Source organism: Labeo rohita, chromosome 1, assembly GCF_022985175.1.
Source record: "Labeo rohita strain BAU-BD-2019 chromosome 1, IGBB_LRoh.1.0, whole genome shotgun sequence".
Classification (NCBI taxonomy): Eukaryota; Metazoa; Chordata; class Actinopteri; order Cypriniformes; family Cyprinidae; genus Labeo; species Labeo rohita.
This window is the reverse complement of record NC_066869.1, coordinates 17,549,358-17,572,310: the sequence shown is the minus strand read 5'-3', so window position 1 is coordinate 17,572,310 and position 22,953 is coordinate 17,549,358. Positions and strand designations below refer to the sequence as shown.

At 39.7% G+C, this 22,953-nt stretch overlaps 1 protein-coding gene across 6 annotated transcripts in view; it reads right to left on the bottom strand.

Annotated features, from left to right (window-relative positions):
* The window catches only part of npnta (nephronectin a), a 65,022-nt gene extending 42,883 nt beyond the window's left edge, over positions 1–22,139 (bottom strand). For all 6 annotated transcript variants that reach the window (XM_051107265.1, XM_051107271.1, XM_051107296.1 and 3 more), the window contains exons 1-2: positions 21,847–22,139; positions 4,915–5,015 (exon numbers count right to left, since the gene is read on the bottom strand). In XM_051107265.1, the coding sequence (XP_050963222.1) occupies positions 4,915–5,015; positions 21,847–21,914 (169 nt within the window). In that variant the 5' untranslated portion in view covers positions 21,915–22,139. The remainder of the gene's footprint in view (positions 1–4,914; positions 5,016–21,846) is intronic.
* Between the last annotated feature and the right edge of the window lie 814 nt (positions 22,140–22,953).

Sequence of the window (22,953 nt, the reverse complement as noted above, 5' to 3'; positions counted from 1 at the left end):
ATCCACTTTTCAACATACTTGTGCAAAACTGTCTGATCCTTGACGTGATCACAACTAGCTGCGCAAAGTCGATTCTGTGCTTACTTGATCTAATACTTGATGTTTTTAAAAGTGTTGTAGATCTAAGTAACAAATGAGAATTGCTAAAATTATTCAATATATCTTGAGACAAAGGTCTTAATGATTTTCAGTTTTGTTTAAGATAATTAAAACAGCAGTTTTTAAAAAACAAAAGAATATGTAAAAGAATGGTATTTGGGGTGAAAAGCGCTACTGCTGTTGGGGCTAAAAGACACGATAATTTACATGATAATTAATAAAAGGCTGACTTCTCCATTTGTTGACATGACATGTTAGATTCAGATGGTAAATATCATATATTATGTTGGGTGTCCATCTTAGAGATAATCAATGTTTAAAATGAAACCATCATATTTAAAAACATGCTATTGATCATATATAATAAAATGTAATTTGTTGTTACTACTGTAAATCTGTATTAAATAACTATGGGATCTGCTTTCAGAATCTTTACATTTTAAAATGATTTTGTTTCTGTATTTTAAAATATATGTTTTAATACTGAACAAAAAATAATTATTTTATTTATCAAAATAATCAGAAAATAGTACAAACTTTGCTAAAGTGATTGTTTTGAACAAGTATTAACTTAGACATTATTTAAAAAAAAAAAACAACAACAAAAAAAAACATTATTTTAGCTAAAGTATTTGTATCAATACTGTGTGCCTTTTACCCCATGCTGGTGAGCCTTTTACCCCGTGTGTGGGGTAAAAGGTGTCCCTTGCCACCTCATACATTTATGTGATTTTTAAACAAAATAAATGACTTGTATGATTTACTTTCACACAAAATCTGTTGCTCCTTAAATGTTCAATACAAATGTATATATTTTTCTGCAATCATACACTTTGGGCACAGTGAAAAGCACACTTTTTCTTATAGGGTGCCTTTAGCTCCGTTGTAACCTATTTTTCTGTTAAAGCACAAAAATCTCAGTTACAGTGATACATTTTCAATATAAGTGAAGCTGGTTAGCATTCAGGAGGATTTAAAAGCAGCTAAAGCACTAACACATTTTTTTTTCTGTTAAAAACAGCCCTTTTTGATTTGGGATTTCTTTTCTAGGTGGATGAATTAAATTACCAATGTGAAAAACACCAGATTTAGCAGCACAAAAACTGCATTTATATGAGAAAAAAATGCAGGAAAAACAGTAATATTGTAAAATATTATTACAATTTAAAATAACTGTTTTCTATGTTCATGTACTTCAAAATGCAATTTATTCCTGTGATGCAAAGCTGAATTTTCAGCATCATTACTCCTGTTTTCAGTGTCACATGATCCTTCAGAAATCATTCTAATATGCTGATTTGCTGCTATTATCAAAGTTGAAAACGCTTGTGCTACTTATATTTTGAAAAATAAATCTCTTGTAACTTAAATGTCTTTGTCACTTTTGATCAACTGAATGCATCCTTACCGAATAAAAGTACTAATTTCCCTAAAACGATCGGTAATATACATATTTTAAAGTAGACCGCCTGTCCTTGTGGACTTCAGTGTACGTGCCTTACTGTAACTATGATTTTTGCTCTTTTTTTAACCTGAGGCATGAGTCAAAATGATCTTCTGTTGTAATCCACATTATGCCACGAAAGCTGTTGATAAAGCTGTGCACTGAACCCGCAACGTTCTTTTTAAAATCCTGCTTTTAGAGAGAGAATGAGAAAGAGATTACAGTCCAAGATGTCCCGCCGCCTTTTCCCTTGAGATCTTTCACCACACCAGATTTCTCTCTCACACTGAGCCGTCGCTCTTCCTTCATGAAGGAACTTCATCAAAATTCATCCTCAGCTTGAGATCTTGTTAACTCTAGATGATTAGGGTGTTATGAGTGGGGAATCTAATTTCGGCTGTGCGAGGTTTAATCTTAATCACCAATTCAGCCCACGAAACTGAGGGCTGCCCCCTAAACCAGCTGTTGTGAGAAAGTCAAATATTGCAGCTTCATGTCGCCGTTATTGAAGTGCGAACGGAGCCAGATATGACTGCGGTGCCTAGCAAAAGCCTTTGACTGGATGAATATTTGAAAAGCATTTTGGTGCCGAGCACTTCACTTTCCCAGAGGAGTCTGTGTTCGGGGATGCATTCATTACGGCCTTCATTCTCGATGTGTATCTTCACCCCGTATGATCACGGACCGGCCAAAACAAACCGCAGCAATTTCATCAAAGATGTGAGATGCAGCGATCCCGTAATCAGTCATGATGGAGCCCTTAACGTCCCCCCGCGCACTTTCTATTCTTTGCCAAAATTGCGAGTTCAACCGCTGGCAGTCTTGCCGTCAGTGATTGAGGATAGAATTGGTCGGTTCGCCGCCCGTTGTGCATATTTATTTACTTCCAATTACCGTCCCCAGCCGTCTGTGTCAAGCAAACTCATATAATACAGTCTTTGTTGGGCAGAGAATATGAAATCTATGAAGACGTGCCCTCAGCCATGTGAAGTGTGAGAGACATTTGCACAGTCACAAAAAGAATCAATGCTTCATGTTACAAAATATGGTCAAAATGATGGCAATCTGTAAGCGTTAGCATTAGCCTTTGGATCCCCTCAGCGTGTGACCCCAGAAAAAAAATGCAATTCTGCGGCAAAGGCAACAGCTGGGCTATCAAGTGCACAAGCCATGCAGAGAATCTCGCATTTGTCAGGCTGCCCGATACATTGTCCCGCTAATATCAACATGCATCACAGAATAGCCCATGAATCATCACCAGGCTGGTTCCATTTGGTGACACGGTCAAACATTCGTTCAGAAGCATGCTGTATCATTTTTAGATTTGTCGCAGACATATGGAAGCTGATAAATGAAGCATAAGACGCTGTTAATACGAGCAGGGGAAGCACATCCTCTGATTCCATGATAACGCAATAAAATGAGCTAATCCGTACTTGAAAATCATTATGTGATTAATGCGCTGTAAGATTGGAGAGGCCTCGACACTTTTAGTGTGAGATGAATGCACTTTACTTTGGGGAGCTCACATTCTGGATCTGGCACAAACCACACTAGCTTTTACTAGAGTATTACGGGTTTTTAACTTGGTATAATAATAATAATAATAATAATAATAATAATAAAACTATAGTTGTTGTTGTTGTTAATGTTTTTAAATAATAATAATAATAGTAATATAATTTTTGTATTTTATTTTATTTTTATTTTGTTTTGTATAGTTTAGTTTAGTATATTATATGTGACCCTCGACCACGGAACCAGTCTTAAGTAGCACGGTTATATTTGTAGCAATAGCCAACAATACACTGTATGGGTCAAAATCATTGATTTTTCTTTTATGCCAAAAATCATTAGGGTATTAAGTAAAGATCATGTTCCATGAAGATCTTTTGTCAATTTTCTACCGTAAATATATCAAAATGTAATTTTTGATCAGTAATATGCATTGCAAAGAACTTCATTTGGGCAACCCTAAAGGCGATTTTCTCAATATTTTGATTTTTTAATATTTAAATGTTGTTTTAATAATTATATTATATTATATCAGCAAAATAAAAATGATAATAATAATGGAATTGGAACAAATTGGAATAAAAATAAATAAATAAATTATTATTAATAAAATAATAAAAAGACCAATAATAATAAGAACTGAAATAAAAATTACAACAAAACACCAACAATAATCATTATTATTATTATTATTATTATTATTATTAATATTGCTGTTGTCAATGTTATTAATAATAATATAATTTAAATTAAAATCACAACAGCAACAAAACACCAACAATAAAATAATAATAATAATAATAATAAGGTAATTTAAATAAAGATGACAACAACAACAACAAAATATCAACAATAAAAATATTATTATTATGATTGCAGTTGTCATTATTAATAATAATTTAATTTAAATAAAAATGACAACAGCAGCAACAACAAAACACTTACAATAATAAAATTAATAATAATAATAATAATAATAATAATATAAATTTAAATAAAAAGACAACAACAACAAAACACCAACAATAATAAACATTATTATTATTATTATTATTAATCATCATCATGGAATTTAAATAAAAATGACAACAAAAAACATCAACAATAATAAAATTATTATTATTGTTGTTGTTGTCATTTTTATAATGTTGTCTTTTTTATTATTGTTATTAATGATGATGATGTGATCATTTGTATCATGTTTAATACTTGCTTATGTTAACTTTATTTTTACTTTCAAAGATTTTCTATTATTGTACAGCACTTAAAATACTGTTTTAAATGTGTTTTTTTAAATACATGACTGGACTTTTTCCGTGTCTGTTGAAGAACTTAAACTAATCCTGCAGGAATGTGGTGCTGTTGCAGAAACTGCTCATTGTACCTTTTAATTATTCCAAATGACTGAACCACATAATATTGGGTGTCATGCAGAATATCTCAAAGACAAAGCAGACAACCAGCAGGTATTTTTTTACGGCTAACCCAGTTAGTTAGCATGAAATTCAGAAGCATTATGTCCCAGGACGTAGTCTTGCTTATTTTCAGCCATGTGACCTGACCTTGCAGCTACCACCTCCGTGAGGGCATTACAAGTCACCAATTCATTATACAGTATATTATGGAATAAAATGGATCCTTCAAATCAATACATATTGTATTATGTCAAAATTAGGACTGAGTATTTTCCACAGAAGTTTTGTTAAGCTATGCAAATGTATTTCACATATGGCAATTGGTGACTTGCTGTGCTGTTGTTAAGTGGCTAAAAGAAGGTTACAGCATCATGGAAGTCTAGAAGCGCCCTAAGCTGGCCCCCTATAGCACTGTTCACCACTAAAGCAGCAGTTACTCACGCTGGCACTGGCCCCAGGAGACACGTGTCCAACCCCAGCAGCAGTCGATGCGGGCGCCGTACCGACACAGCCCATTGGACGAGGCCATCTGTCTGGGCCACCTGTCAGGAGACAGTTCGATCAGACCTTGACCAATCACAGCACAGAAATCAATTACATGGGAAAAACATTGCAAATACTTAGCCATAGAATTACTATCTATCTATCTGAAACTTAAGTAAAGGATTAAATAAAAAAAGAATAATTTTAATATTCACAATATTAAAAACTTTTGAATGTTTTACATACATTATATTTGCAATATAACCAGCTCAGTTCATTTTCTCTCTTGTTTTGTCTTCTCTGTTTAAAAACAGCCAGGCGTATTAAGTAGAAGTTTAATTTTAGGTTGTGCGCTGTGCTTTCCCTGTATCTATTACTCATGATCCATTTACGTTACGTCATTTGACCTGTGTTCATTCCCTTTTGCTTATTTTCACAGACCTTAAAAGGTTTTACTTCTTCACAAAAACATTTGGAGCGCTGCTGGTGAAAAAAAAAAAAAAAAAAAAAAAGAAATAAGTAATCCTGGCATGCGCTGCCAAGAAACTCTCAGATTCAAAAGCACTTCAGCTGTACCTTTATTTTCCATTTTTATGGAAAATTGGTTTGAAATGGCCTTCGCTGTTGTTTCCAATAATGATGTTTTCCAAAAATCTGTCTTGTTCGCTCACATTGCTGGGTCATGTAACATATCTCCTTCTAAGAACATCATCCTTATTTTCCATAACTTCCCTCTAGCTATAGACGGCAGGAGTACAGACAGACTTCATCTTATCTGTGTTCTGTGTGTGTGCATCCAGCATCAACATACGAGAACATCTGCCCATTGTGTAGTACAGCACAATGATAACTCACAGTGGTCTTATCTGCAGCACCTGTGTCACTGAGTACAACGAAAGCTTTGTGACTATAGATAAAACGTCACTGGCTGACTGATGCAATGGATGAGACAACAGGAACAATAGAAGTTACCTCATGACTTGCAAATGTGCTAGAATGTGCCAAATTCACAGGCTTAGACAAACAGACAAAAGATGATAGTTATAGATAGATAATAGATCGACAGATGGATGGACAGATGGACAGACAGACAGATAGATCATATATCGATAGACATACTAACAGATAGATTGATGATAGATCGATGAATGGATAGACAGATGATAGATTGATGGATGGACGGATGGACAGATAGGTCATAGATTGATGGAAGGACAGACAGGTAGGTAGATGATAGATTATCAGAAGGACGAACAGACACATAGATAGCTAGATCATAGAATGAAGGATTGGACAGATAGATGATAGATTGATGGATGGACGGATGGACAGATAGGTCATAGATCGATGGATGGACAGATAGATAGATCAATGGAAGAATGGACAGATAGACAGATCACAGATTGACAGATGAACAGATAGATGATAGATTTATGGATCGACAGATGAACAGATAGGATGGACGGATGGACAGATAGGTCGAAGATCGATGGAAGGATGGATAGGTAAATAGATGATAGATTGATGGACAGATTGACAGACGGACAGATAGATGATAGATAGATTGTCAGAAAGGCGAATGGACAGATAGATAGCTAGATCATAGAATGATGGATGGGTGGACAGGTAGATAGATGACAGACCAACAGATGGACATATGATAGATTGATGAGACAGACAGACAGACAGATAGATAGATAGATAGATAGACGGACGGACAGATAGACAGATGACAGATCGAAGGACGGATGGACAGATGGATGATAGATAGATGACAGATTGAAGGACGGATAGATAGATGACAGATCGAAGGATGGATGGACAGATAGATGATAGATTGTCAGAAAGATGAATGGACAGATAGATGACAGATTGAAGGACGGATGGACAGATAGATGATAGACTGTCAGAAAGACAAATGGACAGATAGATAGCTATATCATAGAATGATGGATGGGTATACAGGTAGATAGATGATAGATCGACAGATGAACAGACAGATGATAGATTGATGGACAGATTGATGGACGGACAGATAGATAATGGATTGTCAGAAAGGCGAACGGACAGATAGATAGCTAGATCATAGAATGATGGATGGGTGGACAGGTAGATAGATGATAGACCAGCATATGGACAGATGATAGATTGATGGAGAGACAGACAGACAGATAGATAGATGATAAATTGATAGATGGACGGACAGATAGATAGATGACAGATCGAAGGATGGATGGACAGATAGATGATAGATTGTCAGAAAGACGAATGGACAGATAGATAGATGACAGATCGAAGGACGGATAGACAGATAGATGATATAGATTGTCAGAAAGATGAATGGACAAATAGATAGCTGATAGATTGATGGATGGATGGACAGGTAGGTAGATGATAGGCTGGCAGATGGACAGATAGATGATAGATAGATGGATGGATGGATGGTTGGATGAATGGATAGACAGATGATAGATCAACAGATGGACAGAAGGACAGAGATGATTGATCGGTGGATGAACGGATAGACAGACAGATGATAGATTGACAGACGGACAATTAGATGACAGTTCGATAAATGGACGGACAGACTGATAGACAGCTGATAGATCGACGGATGGATAGATAGACAGATAGATAGACAGATAATTAAAAATTAATTAAAAAAGAGAAAAAAATCTTATAGAATCCAGACTTGCCTTGTTTATTCATTAACTAGATTATTCTGTATTTTACTTTTTGCAATAAACACTGTGAATCTGCTAGGCATCGAGATATATTTTTAATATCACAAGACTGAAAACACTGACACATCACCCAGCTCTAAAAGTTGCATGTGTTACACACAAGTGAGAAGGGAATTGAATTGAGAATTTCGGCCACATGCTGCACCTTCCCCTTCGGTTACTGTGAATGGTAAGGCAGTGCAAATGCTAATGCGGCCCGTACCGCTGCCAGTCAGTCCAGTAAGAAACTGTGATGGTGGCACTAAATGAGAGTGACAGGCTGAAGGGAAAATGTTTGCGTGTGCAGCTCTCAGAGGAGAGGAGACTTCAGAACGCTTCTAAAGACACAGCGCGCATGTTAAGAGGATTGAGTCCAAGCTCCTGCCTGTCACTCCACTATATCTCACCTGAAACATACATTTAATCACACACACACAAACACACAGACCGGCCAGACTCACAATGTACCAACACATAATCTCCTCTCTATGTATTAAAAACATCACTTCCAACTGACTGCAAACACATGCAAGACACTGGGTGCACACCAAGTCATATACCTTATTACAATAGTTCCCAGCAGTGCACATGCATTTTAATTATGTTTTGAAAACACATTCAGGTACTTTTCTAAAAGTAAGACAACCAAATAAAACATGTACATTGTTGCCAATCTGTAAGAAAGGCACACATAGCAGATCATATGTACATAAAGACCCCATACATGCGTCTTTAGTCATTTCACTCGCATTCACTCGCAAATCACTCTGTATTTTCTTTTTCCGTTAAATATACAAATATAGAAAGGCTGTAGTTCTGCTATTTCAGTTTGAGTAGATGCTAATTGGTGTCTGTTTTCACCCACAGCATTGCATGTTTTTAAACATGGTGCTTCGTAATAATGGCCATTTTAATTATAATTAGAATGCTAAAGGATATTCCGTGTAAATATGAATTGCAAACACATTTATGAGGGCTATTATTTCATACATATTTATGAGGACTGGTTTGGTGTTGATGAAAGGGTTTTTGAACCTTACTGATGAGGCTATATATGGGTATAATAGTAGGAGTCAGAAAAAGGTACAAAAGGTATGAAACGTTACTATAAAGCAAGCATTTCTGCTACTGATTTTACATTGGACAAGCCAATATGGTATTCAAATGGTTTATCGTATATAAGTGATCATATATAAATGTTTTTTTTTCTTCTGCTTACCAAGCCTGCATTTATTTGATCCATTGTTTTGAGTAAAGCAAAAACAGTACAATTATGAAATATTTTTATTATTTAAAATAACTTTCTATTGGAATATATTTTAAAATGTAATTTATTCTTGTGATCAAAGCTACATTTTCAGCATCATTACTCTGGTCTTCAGTGTCACATGATCCTTCAGAAATCATTATAATATGCCAATTTGCTGTTTAAGAAACATTTTATTAGTATTATTATCAATATTTGAAACAGTTAAGTTTTTTCAGGATTATTTGATGAATAGAAAGATCCAAAGATCAGCATTTATCTGAAGTAAAAAGCTTTTGTAACATTATACACTATACCATTCAAAAGCTTGGAGTCAGTTTATATATATATATATATATACACATATATATACTAAAAAAAATACTTTTATTTAGCAAGGGTGCTTTAAATTGATCAAAAGTGATGATAAAGACATTTATCATGTTAAAAGACTTCTATTTCAGATAAATGCTGTTCTTCGGATCAAATAAATGCAGGCTTGGTGAGCAGAAGAGACTTCTTTAAAAAAAAAAAAAAACATTAAAAATCTTACTGTCCAAAAACTTTTGACTGGTAGTGAAGAAAGGGAAGACTGGAGTAATGATGCTGAAAATTCAGGTTGCATCACAGGAATAAATTGCATGTTAAAATATCCAAAATGCAAAACTGTCATTTTAAATTGTAATAATATTTCATATTATTAACAGTATTGTCACAAATCTGGTCTATGTCCCATTGTCCACTAACCACCAGATGTCACTCTCGCATCACTTACACACTCTGACTGTCACTATGCATCTCGGACTGCATCTCCCATCCTCCACCGCTCTGATTGCGTCAGTCCCCGTGACCAATCAGGCGTCCTATAAAAACCCCGCTCCTCCTCAGTGCACTTCACGGTTGGTTGTATTATTGTATTGTTGTTTTGTTAGTATTTCCTAGTGTATTCCTAGTTCCTGGTTTTTGGATCTCCCGCCTGGTTTCCCGTTCTCTTCTGTCTAGCCGCCTGCCTTTTGGACTATAGCTCTCGTTTATTGGACCATTCTCTTCTACTGCCTGTATTATTCCTGTCTGCTCCTGCCTCGACCTTGCCTGTACGACTATGTCTTTGTCCCGCCAATCCAATAAAAGCTTGCGCATGGATCCGCTCGCCTCTCGTCTCGTTCTCCCCGTAACAGAACCAACCGTCACACAAGGATCCAGCAGCTTCACACCCGGACAATCGACAGATATGGACACAGACAGGATTCTTTTCCGGATCAAGCAAGGACCACGCACTCTAGAACAGCATATCCGTGAGTTTCTGGCCATCTCGAATTATTCCACCCTCCCGGACTGTACAATCATGGAAATATTTTGTGATGGCATAAACGATCCTTTAAAAACGAGGCTGAGACGCGAGGGTCCGCGCTCATCTCTGGCTGCTTTTTTAAACTTTGCGTTATTGTGTGTGGGCTCGCCGTGTACTGTGGGGGTCGAGAAGGGGGAACGCGACAACGCGGACGCGGCAGCCCCGCACCCCGCTCGCAGATTGGTGGTTACGCCGGATCACGACGCCAAAACCACGTTTGCCGCCTGGATCGCTCGTGAAATGGCGGCCGTGCAGGAGCGCGCTCAAGCTATGGCGGCGACAGCAGTGCCCGTTCGCAAAATGGCGGCGACTGCGGTGCCCGTTCACAAGATGGCGGCAGCGCCGGTGCGCGCTCACACAATGGCGGCGATGGCGGAGCCCGTTCACAAGATGGCGGCGGAAACAGAGCCCCGTCACGTCACAGCTGCCATACCAGAGCTATATGGAGTTACAGCTGCATTTCCTGAGTCAAGTCGAGTTTCCAAGTCAAGTCAAGCTGCAGCTGTGTTTCCTGAGTCAAGTCACGTTTCCGAGTCCAGTCCAGTTGCAGCTGTATTTCCTGAGTCAAGCAAGTTTACTGCTGCTGTTCCTGTGTCAAGTCAAGCTGGGGCTGTGTTTCCTGCATCAAGTCAAGTCAGAGCTGCTCTTCCTAAGGCAAGTCAAGCTAAAACTGTTTTTCCTGTTTCAAATCAAGCCAGAACTGTAGTTCCTGTGTCAAGTCAAATTACAGCCACGCCAGAGCCACTGCACAAGATGGCTGCCACGCCAGAGCCACTGCACAAGATGGCTGCCACGCCAGAGCCAATGCACAAGATGGCCGCCGTCTCCAAGCCGCTCCACAATATGGCTGCCATTCCAGAACCTGTGGTCAGCGCCCGGACGCCACTTGTGGTCATGATGGCCCACGTGCTGGACACACCCCTAATGACAGTACGGGCAGCTAAAGTGGCGCTCCATGTCGCGGCGGCTACCCCTGAGTCAAGCCAAGTCACAGCTGTTCCTCACGAGTCAAGCCAAGTCACAGCTGTTCCTCACGAGTCAAGCCAAGTCACAGCTGTTCCTCACGAGTCAAGCCAAGCCACAGCTGTCCCCCACGAGTCAAGCCAAGTCACACCTGTTCTTCAGGAGCCAAGCCAGGTTACAGCAGGTCCTCATGAGCCAAGTCAAGCTGCTGCTGTTTTTCCAGAGCCAAGTCAAGCTTCAGCCGCTGCTCCAGAGTCAAGTCAGGCTATGGCTGTAGCTTCCAAGTCCAGTCAGGCTTCCAAGTCCAGTCAGGCTTCCAAGTCCAGTCAGGCTTCCAAGTCCAGCAATGTCAAGGCGGTCATTCCTGAGTCAAGCAAGGTAACAGCCGTGGTTCCTGAGTCAAGTGAAGTCAATGATCTTCTCAAGCCAGTTCAAGTCACTGCTGGTCTTCACGTGTCAGATCAAGTCACTGCTGATCTCCATGAGCCAAGTCAAGTCACCGCTGGTCTCCATGAGTCAAAGCAGTTCACTACTGTTCTTCACGAATCGAGTCAAGTCACAGCCAATCTCCAAGAACCAAGTCAGACCACAGCTGATCTTCATGAGCCAAACAAAGTTGTTGCTGCTGTCCCAGGGTCCAGCCACGTCCCGCCTGACGGCCCAGGGTCCAGTCACGTCCCGCCTGACGGCCCAGGGTCCAGTCTCGTCCCGCCTGACGGCCCAGGGTCCAGTCTCGTCCCGCCTGACGGCCCAGGGTCCAGTCTCGTCCCGCCTGACGGCCCAGGGTCCAGTCTCGTCCCGCCTGACGGCCCAGGATCCAGTCTCGTCCCTCCTGACGGCCCAGAGTCAAGTCTCGTCTCGTCTGACCGCCCAGAGTCAGGCCACGTCTCGTCTGACCGCCCAGAGTCAGGTCACGTCTCGTCTGACCGCCCAGAGTCAGGTCACGCCCCGTCCGATGACCCTAAGTCAAGTCACATCTCGTCAGACATCCCAAGATCACGGCCTATCATGATAGCCAGCGTACTGGATCCACCACAACCTCCCGATGCTGCTCTTCCTTTAATGGCGGTTGCCATTTGGTGTGTGTGGGCTGCACACTGTGCCCCTGAGGCCACGCCTGTTCACAAGTCAGCTCCTGAGGTCACGTCTGTTCCAAAGTCAATCCCTGAGGCCCCGTCTGGTCACAAGTCGGCTCCAGAGCTCCCCTCACTTGGAGAAGCCATGCCAATGCCTCCTGAGGTGTCAGCCTTGGCTGTAGATCCTCCCATGGAGGCGGCATCCCCCAATAACCTCTCTGCTTCTCCCCTTGTTCTGTCAGCCTTCTCTGTCTCTGCTTTTCCCAGGTCCCAGACCATAACGCGGTTTCCTGCTCCGTCCCAGCTCCCGCCTGGTCACAAGCCAGCTCCAGAGCTCCCGTCTGATCTCAGGCCTGCTCCAGAGCTCCCGTCTGATCTCAAGCCTGCTCCAGAGCTCCCGTCTGATCTCAAGCCTGCTCCAGAGCTCCCGTCTGATCTCAAGCCTGCTCCAGAGGTCCCGTCTGGTCTCGAGTCTGCCCCAGAGGCCTTCCCCGTCGGAGAAGCTGCGCCAATGCCTCCAGAGGTGTCAGCGTCAGCTGTAGAACCTCTTATGGAGGGGGCGTTAAACTCTAAACTCTCTGCTTCTCCCTTTCTTCTGTCTGTCTCCTCTGTCCATGTTCTCCCCAGGTCCCAGACCATGACGCAGGCTCCTGTTCCGCCCCGGAGGGCTGCTCCGCCTCCTGTTCCGCCCTGGAGGGCTGCTGCGCCTTCTCCCCCTATTCTGTCTGCCTCCTCTGTCCCTGCTTTCCCCAGGTCCCAGACCGTGACGCAGATTCCTGTTTCGCCCCAGAGGGCTGCTCCGCCTCCAGTTCCGCCCTGGAGGAGTCCTGCTCCGCCTCCAGTTCCGCCCTGGAGGAGTCCTGCTCCGCCCTGGAGGAGTCTTGCTCCGCCTCCAGTTCCGCCCTGGAGGAGTCCTGCTCCGCCTCCAGTTCCGCCCTGGAGGAGTCCTGCTCCACCTCTGGTTCTGCCGTGGAGGACTGCTCTACCTTCAGCTCCGCCCTGAGTACGCCTGTGCCTCATGCTCCGCCCCGGCTCCGTCCTGGAGGGCCTTTGTGCTGCCGGTCCTGCCTCAATCACCGGGTCCTCCGCAGGGACCTGGTCCTCCAGCCCTCGCCCTGTCTCGCTCCCGCCCCACCGCTCCCCTGAACTGTTACTCTGTTGGAGCGTCTGGAAGCCGCTCCTTGGGGGGGGGCTATGTCACAAATCTGGTCTATGTCCCATTGTCCACTAACCACCAGATGTCACTCTCGCATCACTTACACACTCTGACTGTCACTATGCATCTCGGACTGCATCTCCCATCCTCCACCGCTCTGATTGCGTCAGTCCCCGTGACCAATCAGGCGTCCTATAAAAACCCCGCTCCTCCTCCGTGCACTTCACGGTTGGTTGTATTATTGTATTGTTGTTTTGTTAGTATTTCCTAGTGTATTCCTAGTTCCTGGTTTTTGGATCTCCCGCCTGGTTTCCCGTTCTCTTCTGTCTAGCCGCCTGCCTTTTGGACTATAGCTCTCGTTTATTGGACCATTCTCTTCTACTGCCTGTATTATTCCTGTCTGCTCCTGCCTCGACCTTGCCTGTACGACTATGTCTTTGTCCCGCCAATCCAATAAAAAAGCTTGCGCATGGATCCGCTCGCCTCTCGTCTCGTTCTCCCCGTAACAAGTATATTTTATCAAATAAATTCACCCTTTGTGACCATTACAGACGTCTTTCACAAACATTAAAAAAAAATCTTACTGACCTCAAACTTATAAGTAATATGTACACTGGCAAAAATCAATATGCACAATTATTATATAACATAGGCTGCATAAAATTGCATACAAATTGGTCTTTCAATGCAAGTGAAGCCGTCTTGGTCACATTTTGTGTATCTTTCAAGGATCTCCGCTTGGAATCTGATGAATCTGAGCCAAAATACCAAATTTGATTTGATTCATGACCTTTGACATCAGTGTAGAAATATAAGACTTATTTTCAGCTAAAAGTTACAAAACGTATTTAGTTAGCTATTCTAACAATGCACAGTTACAGTTAGAAGCATTTTATTCGCATTTAGTTGACCGTGACCCTATCCGAACGGACATTAGTTGAGAATAACTGATATAAAGAATAATGGCTGTCTAGAAAAATAATAAGTATGACAGAGCGGGGTCACAACGCATACTATGATTCGCGGTCGGCCTCCAGACGGGTTGAACACCAAATATGTTCCGACTGGCTGCGATTTTGCCTTTTCACAAAATATTTGACTTTCAGGGAGGACAGACAGATCGCTTGATGGAGAGCTTTTCAGGACACCGTGTTACAATAATAAGGCCGTGTCTGACAATAGAAGATGATTCACGTAACCTTCGGCGCTTAACGCAGAAAAGCAAGCGAGCGAGAAAGAAGAGAAGTTGTAACAGAGAGGGACAATGAGAGAAAGACTAATCTATGCATGTGCAGTGCTTGCCCCACCAGAGACAAGCGGTTGCGTGCCAGTCAGCAATCTGCAAACTCTGGGCCCGATCCAAAAAGACACCAAACTGAGAGAGAGAGCGTGTCGCCCAGCGAGAAACCGGCGCCACGCTCACTGAGGTAACAAGGCTGTCACAACAAATCCCTCGTCCACCTGAGAAAGTGTCTTTCCTCACCTTGTTAAAGATGCAGCTATTACACAGTTTCAGTTTCCAGCTCAGTCTGGCATTAGCAGATTAAACAAACAACAAATATCTACATAAAGCAATTCCATCCCGGCTGCTCAAAGGAGGCAACCGGGTCACGAAAATTAGCGGTAGATGCGTTTATCTCCGCACGCTGGCACATTTAAGCTATTTCTATTCGTCTGTGGCAGTCTGACACTCTTCATGTGGTTCGGTTGTGAGTCTGCACATGTATATGAATGATGACATGCAGCCGGGCTCGGGTGCAAGTGCAGGGGGGTTTAATTACAACCCTTCACATTCCTCCGCCACCTCCACAGACTGCCAGACAATTAGACACGCGCCTTTGAAACACGCGCTTGAGAGTTGAGCTGTCTTCATTCCCCAGCCTCAATATAGAATACGTGCCTCTGCAGACTGACACGCCGGTCAAGCAAAGTCCGTCTCATCCGGCACTGAGTGCCAAACAGACGCAGCAGGTAAAAGTCTGAAATAAATGCCCCTGTGGCTAAAGAGACGGATTTATGAATCTCCCACCATTTCTGAGATGTTTATGAGCATTTGAAGACAATTGTGCTCAACGGGTATGAGTGTTATGATGGGTCTGGCTGACAGGGTTGGAAATCTAGAATTAGATTCGGAAAAGTATTGACAGTCATGAAAAGCGTGCATTCTTTTGACAATTAAAAAAGACATTTTAAGTGCAAGAACATTTAATTTGTTCAGTTCATAAGCATGCAAATGCAGGAGAGAGGAAATGCAGGCCAAAGTGACAAAGTTTCAACTCTGGCCTGTGAATTTGCATGAAGAGAAGATGGTTGACCAATAAAGAACCCAAATGTCACAGATTAAACTTTGGGCTCAGTAAAAAGAATGCAAATTTTAAAGCTGCATGGTGTACAGTGTTGCAAAAAAAGTGGTGTAAACAATACATTTGAATGTTTTCAACTTATTATTATTTATTTTGTTCCTAAAAATAAAGAAAATCCCAAGAATGTGATATTGTATCCATATTTACTGTTTCCTAGTTTGACTGCACTGTAAAAATGAAAGGTACTGTCATCAACGGGTGCAGTGCATTGTATTTTCATTAGCTATGCATGTGAATAAACAATCAACTCACATGTAGTTCAGTGTTTTAGAAATGGAAATTCAAAATGCCACTTTACTGATCTTTTTGCAGAAAAACATTTCCTATTTTTACTTTTTTTTTTTTTGTTTTAGTACAGCACTAAGCCAATTTTGAGAGAAAAGCATTTTAAAGCTAAAATCAGAAAATCTAAAACTGTCATTAATTTGTCAACAAATCAAGGAGGTAGTGAATGCAGTGAGTTGTTTTAGCAATGTCTGTTGTTCTTTCTAGAATTAATTTCTTCTTTCTTCCTAGATGAATTGTTGACATACAACATTTATATATATGCATGTGCTAACTACATACGTGACCCTGGACCACAAAACCAGTCTTAAGTAGCGCAGGTATATTTGTAGCAGTAGCCAACAATACACTGTATTGGTCAAAATGATCATTTTTTCTTTTATGCCAAAAATCATTAGGATATTAAGTAAAGATCATGTTCCATTAAGATATTTTGTACATTTCCTACCAAAAATATATCAAAACCTAATTTTTGATTAGAAATATGCATTGCTAAGAACTTCTTTTGGACAACTTTAAAGGTGATTTTCTCAGTATTTTCAAATAGTTGTATCTCCGCCAAATATTGTCCTATCCTAACAAACCATATATCAATGGAAAACTTATTCAGCTCAGATGATGTAGAAATCTACAAATCAATTAAAAAAAAAACTGACCCTTATGACTGGTTTTGTGGTCCAGGTTCAGGTATATGAACATATTATGTACTTATTATAGTAATTACAATAACCCTGAACCTAAAACCCCAAAACCTGACCTTAACCCATGTAGTTACCTTACGTTACCTAATACTTTCTTAGGTAAGTACACTCTAAAAAAAAAAAAAAAAGCTGGGTGAAATATGGCCAAATCCAGTGACAGGGTTTTTTTTTGACTCAAGCGATTGGTTTAAATGTTTATCCCAAACTGGACCACAAAACCAGTTGTAAGTAACATGGGTATATTTGTAGCAATAGCCAAAAATGCATTGCATGATCAGTTTTTCTTTTAAGCCAACAATGATTAGGATATTAAGTAAAGATTATGTTCCATGAAGATATTTTGTACACTTCCTACCGTTAAAAAAAAAAAAAAAAAAAAAAAAAAAAAAAAAGACTATATGGCTTGCTTGAAATGTCTATGAAAATAGACTGTAAATAAAAAATCAGACACATAATTACTAGAGAGATCAGCAATAATCAAGAAGTGAATATTTATTAATAAGCCATTGAAAAAAAGTGAATTTTTAAATTATAATTTATTCAACTTATATGTTATTTTCCAATCTATTCCAGGTTAATTACTAACAAGAAAAACACTCTAAAAATGCTGGGTTGTTTCAGATATGGACTAATTAAATTTTTTAATGAATTTTTAAATTACAATCCAGCATTATTTTAGAGTGCAGTAATTTTTAAACAATAGCTGAGTTAAATAAAACTACACGGTTTTATCACTGGGTTTGTCCATATTTCACCCTGTGCTGGGTTGTTTTTAACCCAGCATTTTTTAGATTTTACAATGAATGTACACACAAGTGCACGTACAGCAAAAAAAAAAAAGGGCTACCAAAAATTATATTAACTGACTGCATTTAAATTTAGAGATTAATTTAGAACTAGAGGGGATCTAAACATGGAAAGTAACTTGACTACAGACCTAGTGACCAATGCATTCTCAGTCAAATGCACATTCATTGGTCATGGTGGCTGATTTTAGGACTGGGGTCAAATTCTGCTCCCTGAGACAATTCTGATGATGAAATCAACTGAAAGACCACAAGGAGGGCCAACCGGACATGTGGACTTCATTTAAACCCCTCTGAACTGGCACAAAGTGTTGTGCCCCAAGACTAAGTGAGGGAGTAACAAAGCACTGTTGACAAAATATATTAGAACAATTAGGGATGCTGGGACTTTATATTCTACTCCAGTGAGTCATAGAAACCCACTGTTCAACCGTCCAAAACCCCAAGTTGGAAGAGTTTAAAAAGTTGGACACTTTAACGAGTCTGTCTGTAATTGATTACTCTTGTTATCATGTCAGCAAATGACAAGCTGGCAGTTTAGTTGGGAGTCGTCCCTCAGGTGTAGCATAAGCCATTAGACAGGAGCTTAACGGCCCCTGCTAAGAGCCTGGAGATAATGAATGGGCCCCTCACAGTGCGCTCATGCACTATATTCTCTCTACGAATTTAGATCGGGGCAGTGAAGCAGGTTTATAAGCAGGGCAAATTGGCAAATAATGGTCCCGGTGACAAGCGAACTCCATCACGACTGAAATTAATAACGTACGCCAGCAGGTTAATGTACACGTTCATTACAGTGGGCAGCTCCCGCTCCTGAAATTCCAGCGCAAGCCATGCCCTCTGGAAAAAGCATCAATATTGTGTCTGTGAGTTACACAAACATTAAGCACATGATGTATGGGATGACACAGAGAAGTGAGAATGTATAGAAAACGATGAATCGCAGAGTCTTGACTAAATGAGCGTGCGAAGGTCATTAGGAAAAACATAGATGACAAACAAATATGCATTAGTTATTCATTATGTCTCTAAAAGAGTGCTGGTAATGTCGTACGAAAAGCCCACTATTAACGTCCCCCTTACTGCGTACGGATGTGTTCGTGAAAGCGCATCATAGCTGTGCTCTGCCTCTGGGCAACTGGCAATGATAAATAAGGAAAATATGAAGAAGCAAAACAACCAAGCTTGAATTTTAACACTGAAAGTACTTCTGCCAGTGAATAAATTTCCAGTCCATTTAGAAGGACAGCTATTGCTCATTTTGCCAAAAGGACAAAATACTTCCCAGCAGAGCAGAAGACAAAAGATGCCATAAAGATCACTGCAGGAGTTGCATTCACAAGTCCAAACTTGGGTGGCCGATGTCTCAGCGGAACACCCTGTGGGAACCGGGGGAATGTAACAGTCTGAAGCCATGCGTTTTCAACAATGACGTAATTAGGCAATTCATACTTAAAGCAAAATGTAATTAGGCGATGCATACTTAAAACACAACATAATTAAACAATGCACACTTAAAACATGAAGCAATTAGGCGATGCATACTTAATACATGACTTAATTATGCAATGCATACTTAAGGTAATTAGGCTATGCATACTTAAAATGTGACATAATTAGGTGATGCATACTTAAAATGTGACGTAATTAGACAATGCATACTTAAAACATGACACCATTAGGCGATGCATACTTAAAACGTGATGTAAGTAGGCAAAGCATGTTTACAATGTGACGTAATTAGGCAATGCATACTTAATACCTGATGTAATTATGCAATGCACACTTAATAGATGATGTAATTAGGCAATGCATCCTTAAAGCAAGGCGCAATTAGACGATGCATATTTAAACGTGACATAATTTGGCGATTTATACTTACTAAATGACGCAATTAGATGATGCATGCCTAATAAATTAGGCAATGCATATTTAAAATGTGGCATAATTAGATAAAGCATACTTAAAACATGTAAATAGGTGATGCATACTTAAAAAGTAACATAATTAGGTGATGCACACTTAATAAATGACGTAATTAGACGATGCATATGTAAGTGGGCAAAGCATACTTAAAACATGTAAACAGATGACGCATACTTAAAAAGTGACATAATTAGGTAATGCATACTTCAAACAAGTGATTAAATCATACTTAAGCACGTAAATAGGTGATGCATACTTAAAAAGTGGCATACTTAAAATGTGACAATTAGGCTATGCATACTTAATACATGGCGTAATTAGGTGATGCACACTTAATACATGATGTAATAGGCTGTGCATACTTCAGTGAGCTAATTTAGCATTGCAAACTTTATAAATGATGTTGGACTGCTATTCGAAATCAGTTTTATTTCCAGAAGGTGATGTATTACCAAATTACAAGGGACAGTTCACACAAAAATGAAAATTCTGTCTTTCACTCTCATTTTCAAAGCTGTATGACTTTCCTTGACAAGGTATTTTGAACTGTAAAATGAAACTCAGTAGGATCCAAAACACCACTGAACTCCATTACTTTCATTTTTCCAAAACATATTCTTTTGTGTTCCACAGAAGAAAGAAATTCACACTGGTTTGAAACAACATCATAGAAATTTCGTTTTTGGGTGTTTGGGTTCACTTTATAGGAGCAAAATTGTAGGGCATGAATCAGTGTTGAGCAAGATTTAAAAAATAAAAAAGATTTGTTCATGACTGTATGTGAATTGTTATAAACTTTTAATAAAAACTCTTAATTTATTGATACATGAAGTATTACCTTTCATATTTAATGAGCAGGCTTATTTATGCAATAAATACTTTAATGACATAATTAAGCATTACATAATAAATTATGTGATTCAGTAATGCATACTCAATAAAAGATGAGTCATAATAAGCTGACAGTTGGCACTTAGAACTTGGTATAAAAGCAGTTATACAATATGACAGGAGAGATCAATGAAGCCCTGTAATAATCTCCCCACAGCAATCCATTCTTGAAAGCTTTTGGATATCTCTATTATATAGCACATCTAATTCAACTATCATCTCGCTAGCTGAGGGATTCATGAACTACACTGGGTGTGTCAGTTTAGCGAGACCCCTAAAATGTGCAGCGCAGGGGGGCCTGCAGGAATGGACTAAGAAACCTTGCCCTAAGGTAAAGTGAGGTACCTTGACTCAAGCACATAGTTAATTTCAAGCACGGATATACGATCCCCTTTAATCTCAATGAAGCTTTAAGCAGATTTGAATCTTTGGCACGTTTCTGTTCACCACATATTTCACATTACATGTTGGGGCACGAAACAACCGGGAACGCTTTCGCTGACTGTCCAAGAGGGAGAATAAATGATTCTTAAACACGCTTGTTTTACAAACTACCATCTATTTCCATATTCAAAACTTACTGAGAATTTTGCATTCATGAAGATCTTTAAGAACAGCCGACGACTGATGTAAGTTCACAAGTTCACCGTTTGACTGACAACACGGTAACAACAAACTTTAAGCCCATCCTAAATTTGACTGATCACAACAGCACTAAACTTGAGGCGTCTGGGGTTTTCACCGGTTATGCTTTCAAAAGCACTGCAGGCTCATTTCATGAAAAGTGTGACTTTTGTAGAAATAGATAATGAGCATTTGTGTAAACAATGACCTTAATGGATACAAACTTTCCTCAGTGAGGATGCCTATGGATATTTTAGATTAAGTTATCCATCAGCCCAAAAATCGCTGCCATAATGGCATCATTATAGTTTCAGAATGTGAAGTCTTAGCACAAGTGTCTATCACATTATCTGTGAGGCTTGTCAAGAGATGATCTTAAACACTCAACCATGTTATCATGATTTTGTACATTATACAACTGCTTATTCAAAACTGGATGCTTCAAGGAATGTCTGCATTAAAATCTCCTTTTAATAAACACTAAGTGTTTTGACCTTGCACACAAGTCTAGTAATGGCTTATAATCTATTAACTGTAAAACTGGCAACCCTGTTACTCTTAAACTCACACCTATACCCCGGCATATATTAATATTTTTACATTTAGCTTGAGATGATACAGTACAATGCAACTTAACACTAACAGAGATTCCTTGTCTGACAGGATGTTTAAGTCTTCAAGTAGTTTACTTTAAAATGACTCTTGTTAAAACAAACTATTTACCAAACCTCTTCACAACACATTGATTCAATCGTCCACACGTTTAACTGAGGTCTTACCTGCCATCGAAGTCCGCGCTCACTCCGAACCAGCAGGTCCAAATCAACATGAACTTTATGATCCACATCCCCGTGCCTGTGCGGTGCGTATATCCAAACGTCGCCGCAGCTCTCCTGTGTTTGGAAGGTGATGATGGTGAGGTTTAGATCCGTCTATATTTAAAGATTCGAAGCGGGTCGAACAGAAGGCACTGGCTGCTGTTCATGCACGAAAGACCGGCAGCGTGTCTGTCTGTGTGCGCTCCGCTCCGCTTCTCCGCTGGAGAGCCGTGGACTGGAGCGCAGAGTCGGTGCGCTCCTCTGTCTCTCTCTCTCTCTCCCCACACCCTCTGAACGAGCACTGCGCCCAATAAGGAGAGACGGGAGCGCTTATTCCACATAGCCTACCCTATTACTCCAATATAATAATACGTTTATTATATGCGTATTCGCAACATCTAATGTCAATATGACTGTATAATATAAGTTTACTATAAATCTATTATCATTAATACAAATTATTTTGATAGGTGACGTTTGATATACTTGAGTTATTTGTCAGTACATATAGGTATATATGAAAAGGTGTTTTTTCACGTTATGAATTTAATGTACCTTTTCTTTGTGATTATTTGTAAAATCTACCAGTAATTTCTGTGTAAAAACTGTCAAATTAAGTCGTACAACAAATATGAAAAAACGTCAATATGAATATAATATGTTAAATTATTAATATATAGGCCTATTAATGAGGATGGATGACGTTTGTGATACTATTTTTTAAAAATATATATATTTTATATCCAGTGTTGGGAAGGTTACTTTGGAAATGTAACAGGTTACAGATTACAAGTTACTTGATTTAAAATGTAATAAGTAGTGTAACTTTTCAATTACTTCATTAAAGTAATGTAACATTACTTTTAATTAGCTTTCTAAATTTCTGATATTTTCAACTGTTAATCATTTTGAAACATTTAAACCAGGCAGATTTAACCTTACAGCAGCACTCAACACTGATTACTGTCACACTTTCTAAATCCTTTATGACTTGAATTAAGATTATAATAAGTAAGGGATAATATACATCTTTATTTTGCAATAACAACTGGCTGAATGTACATTATC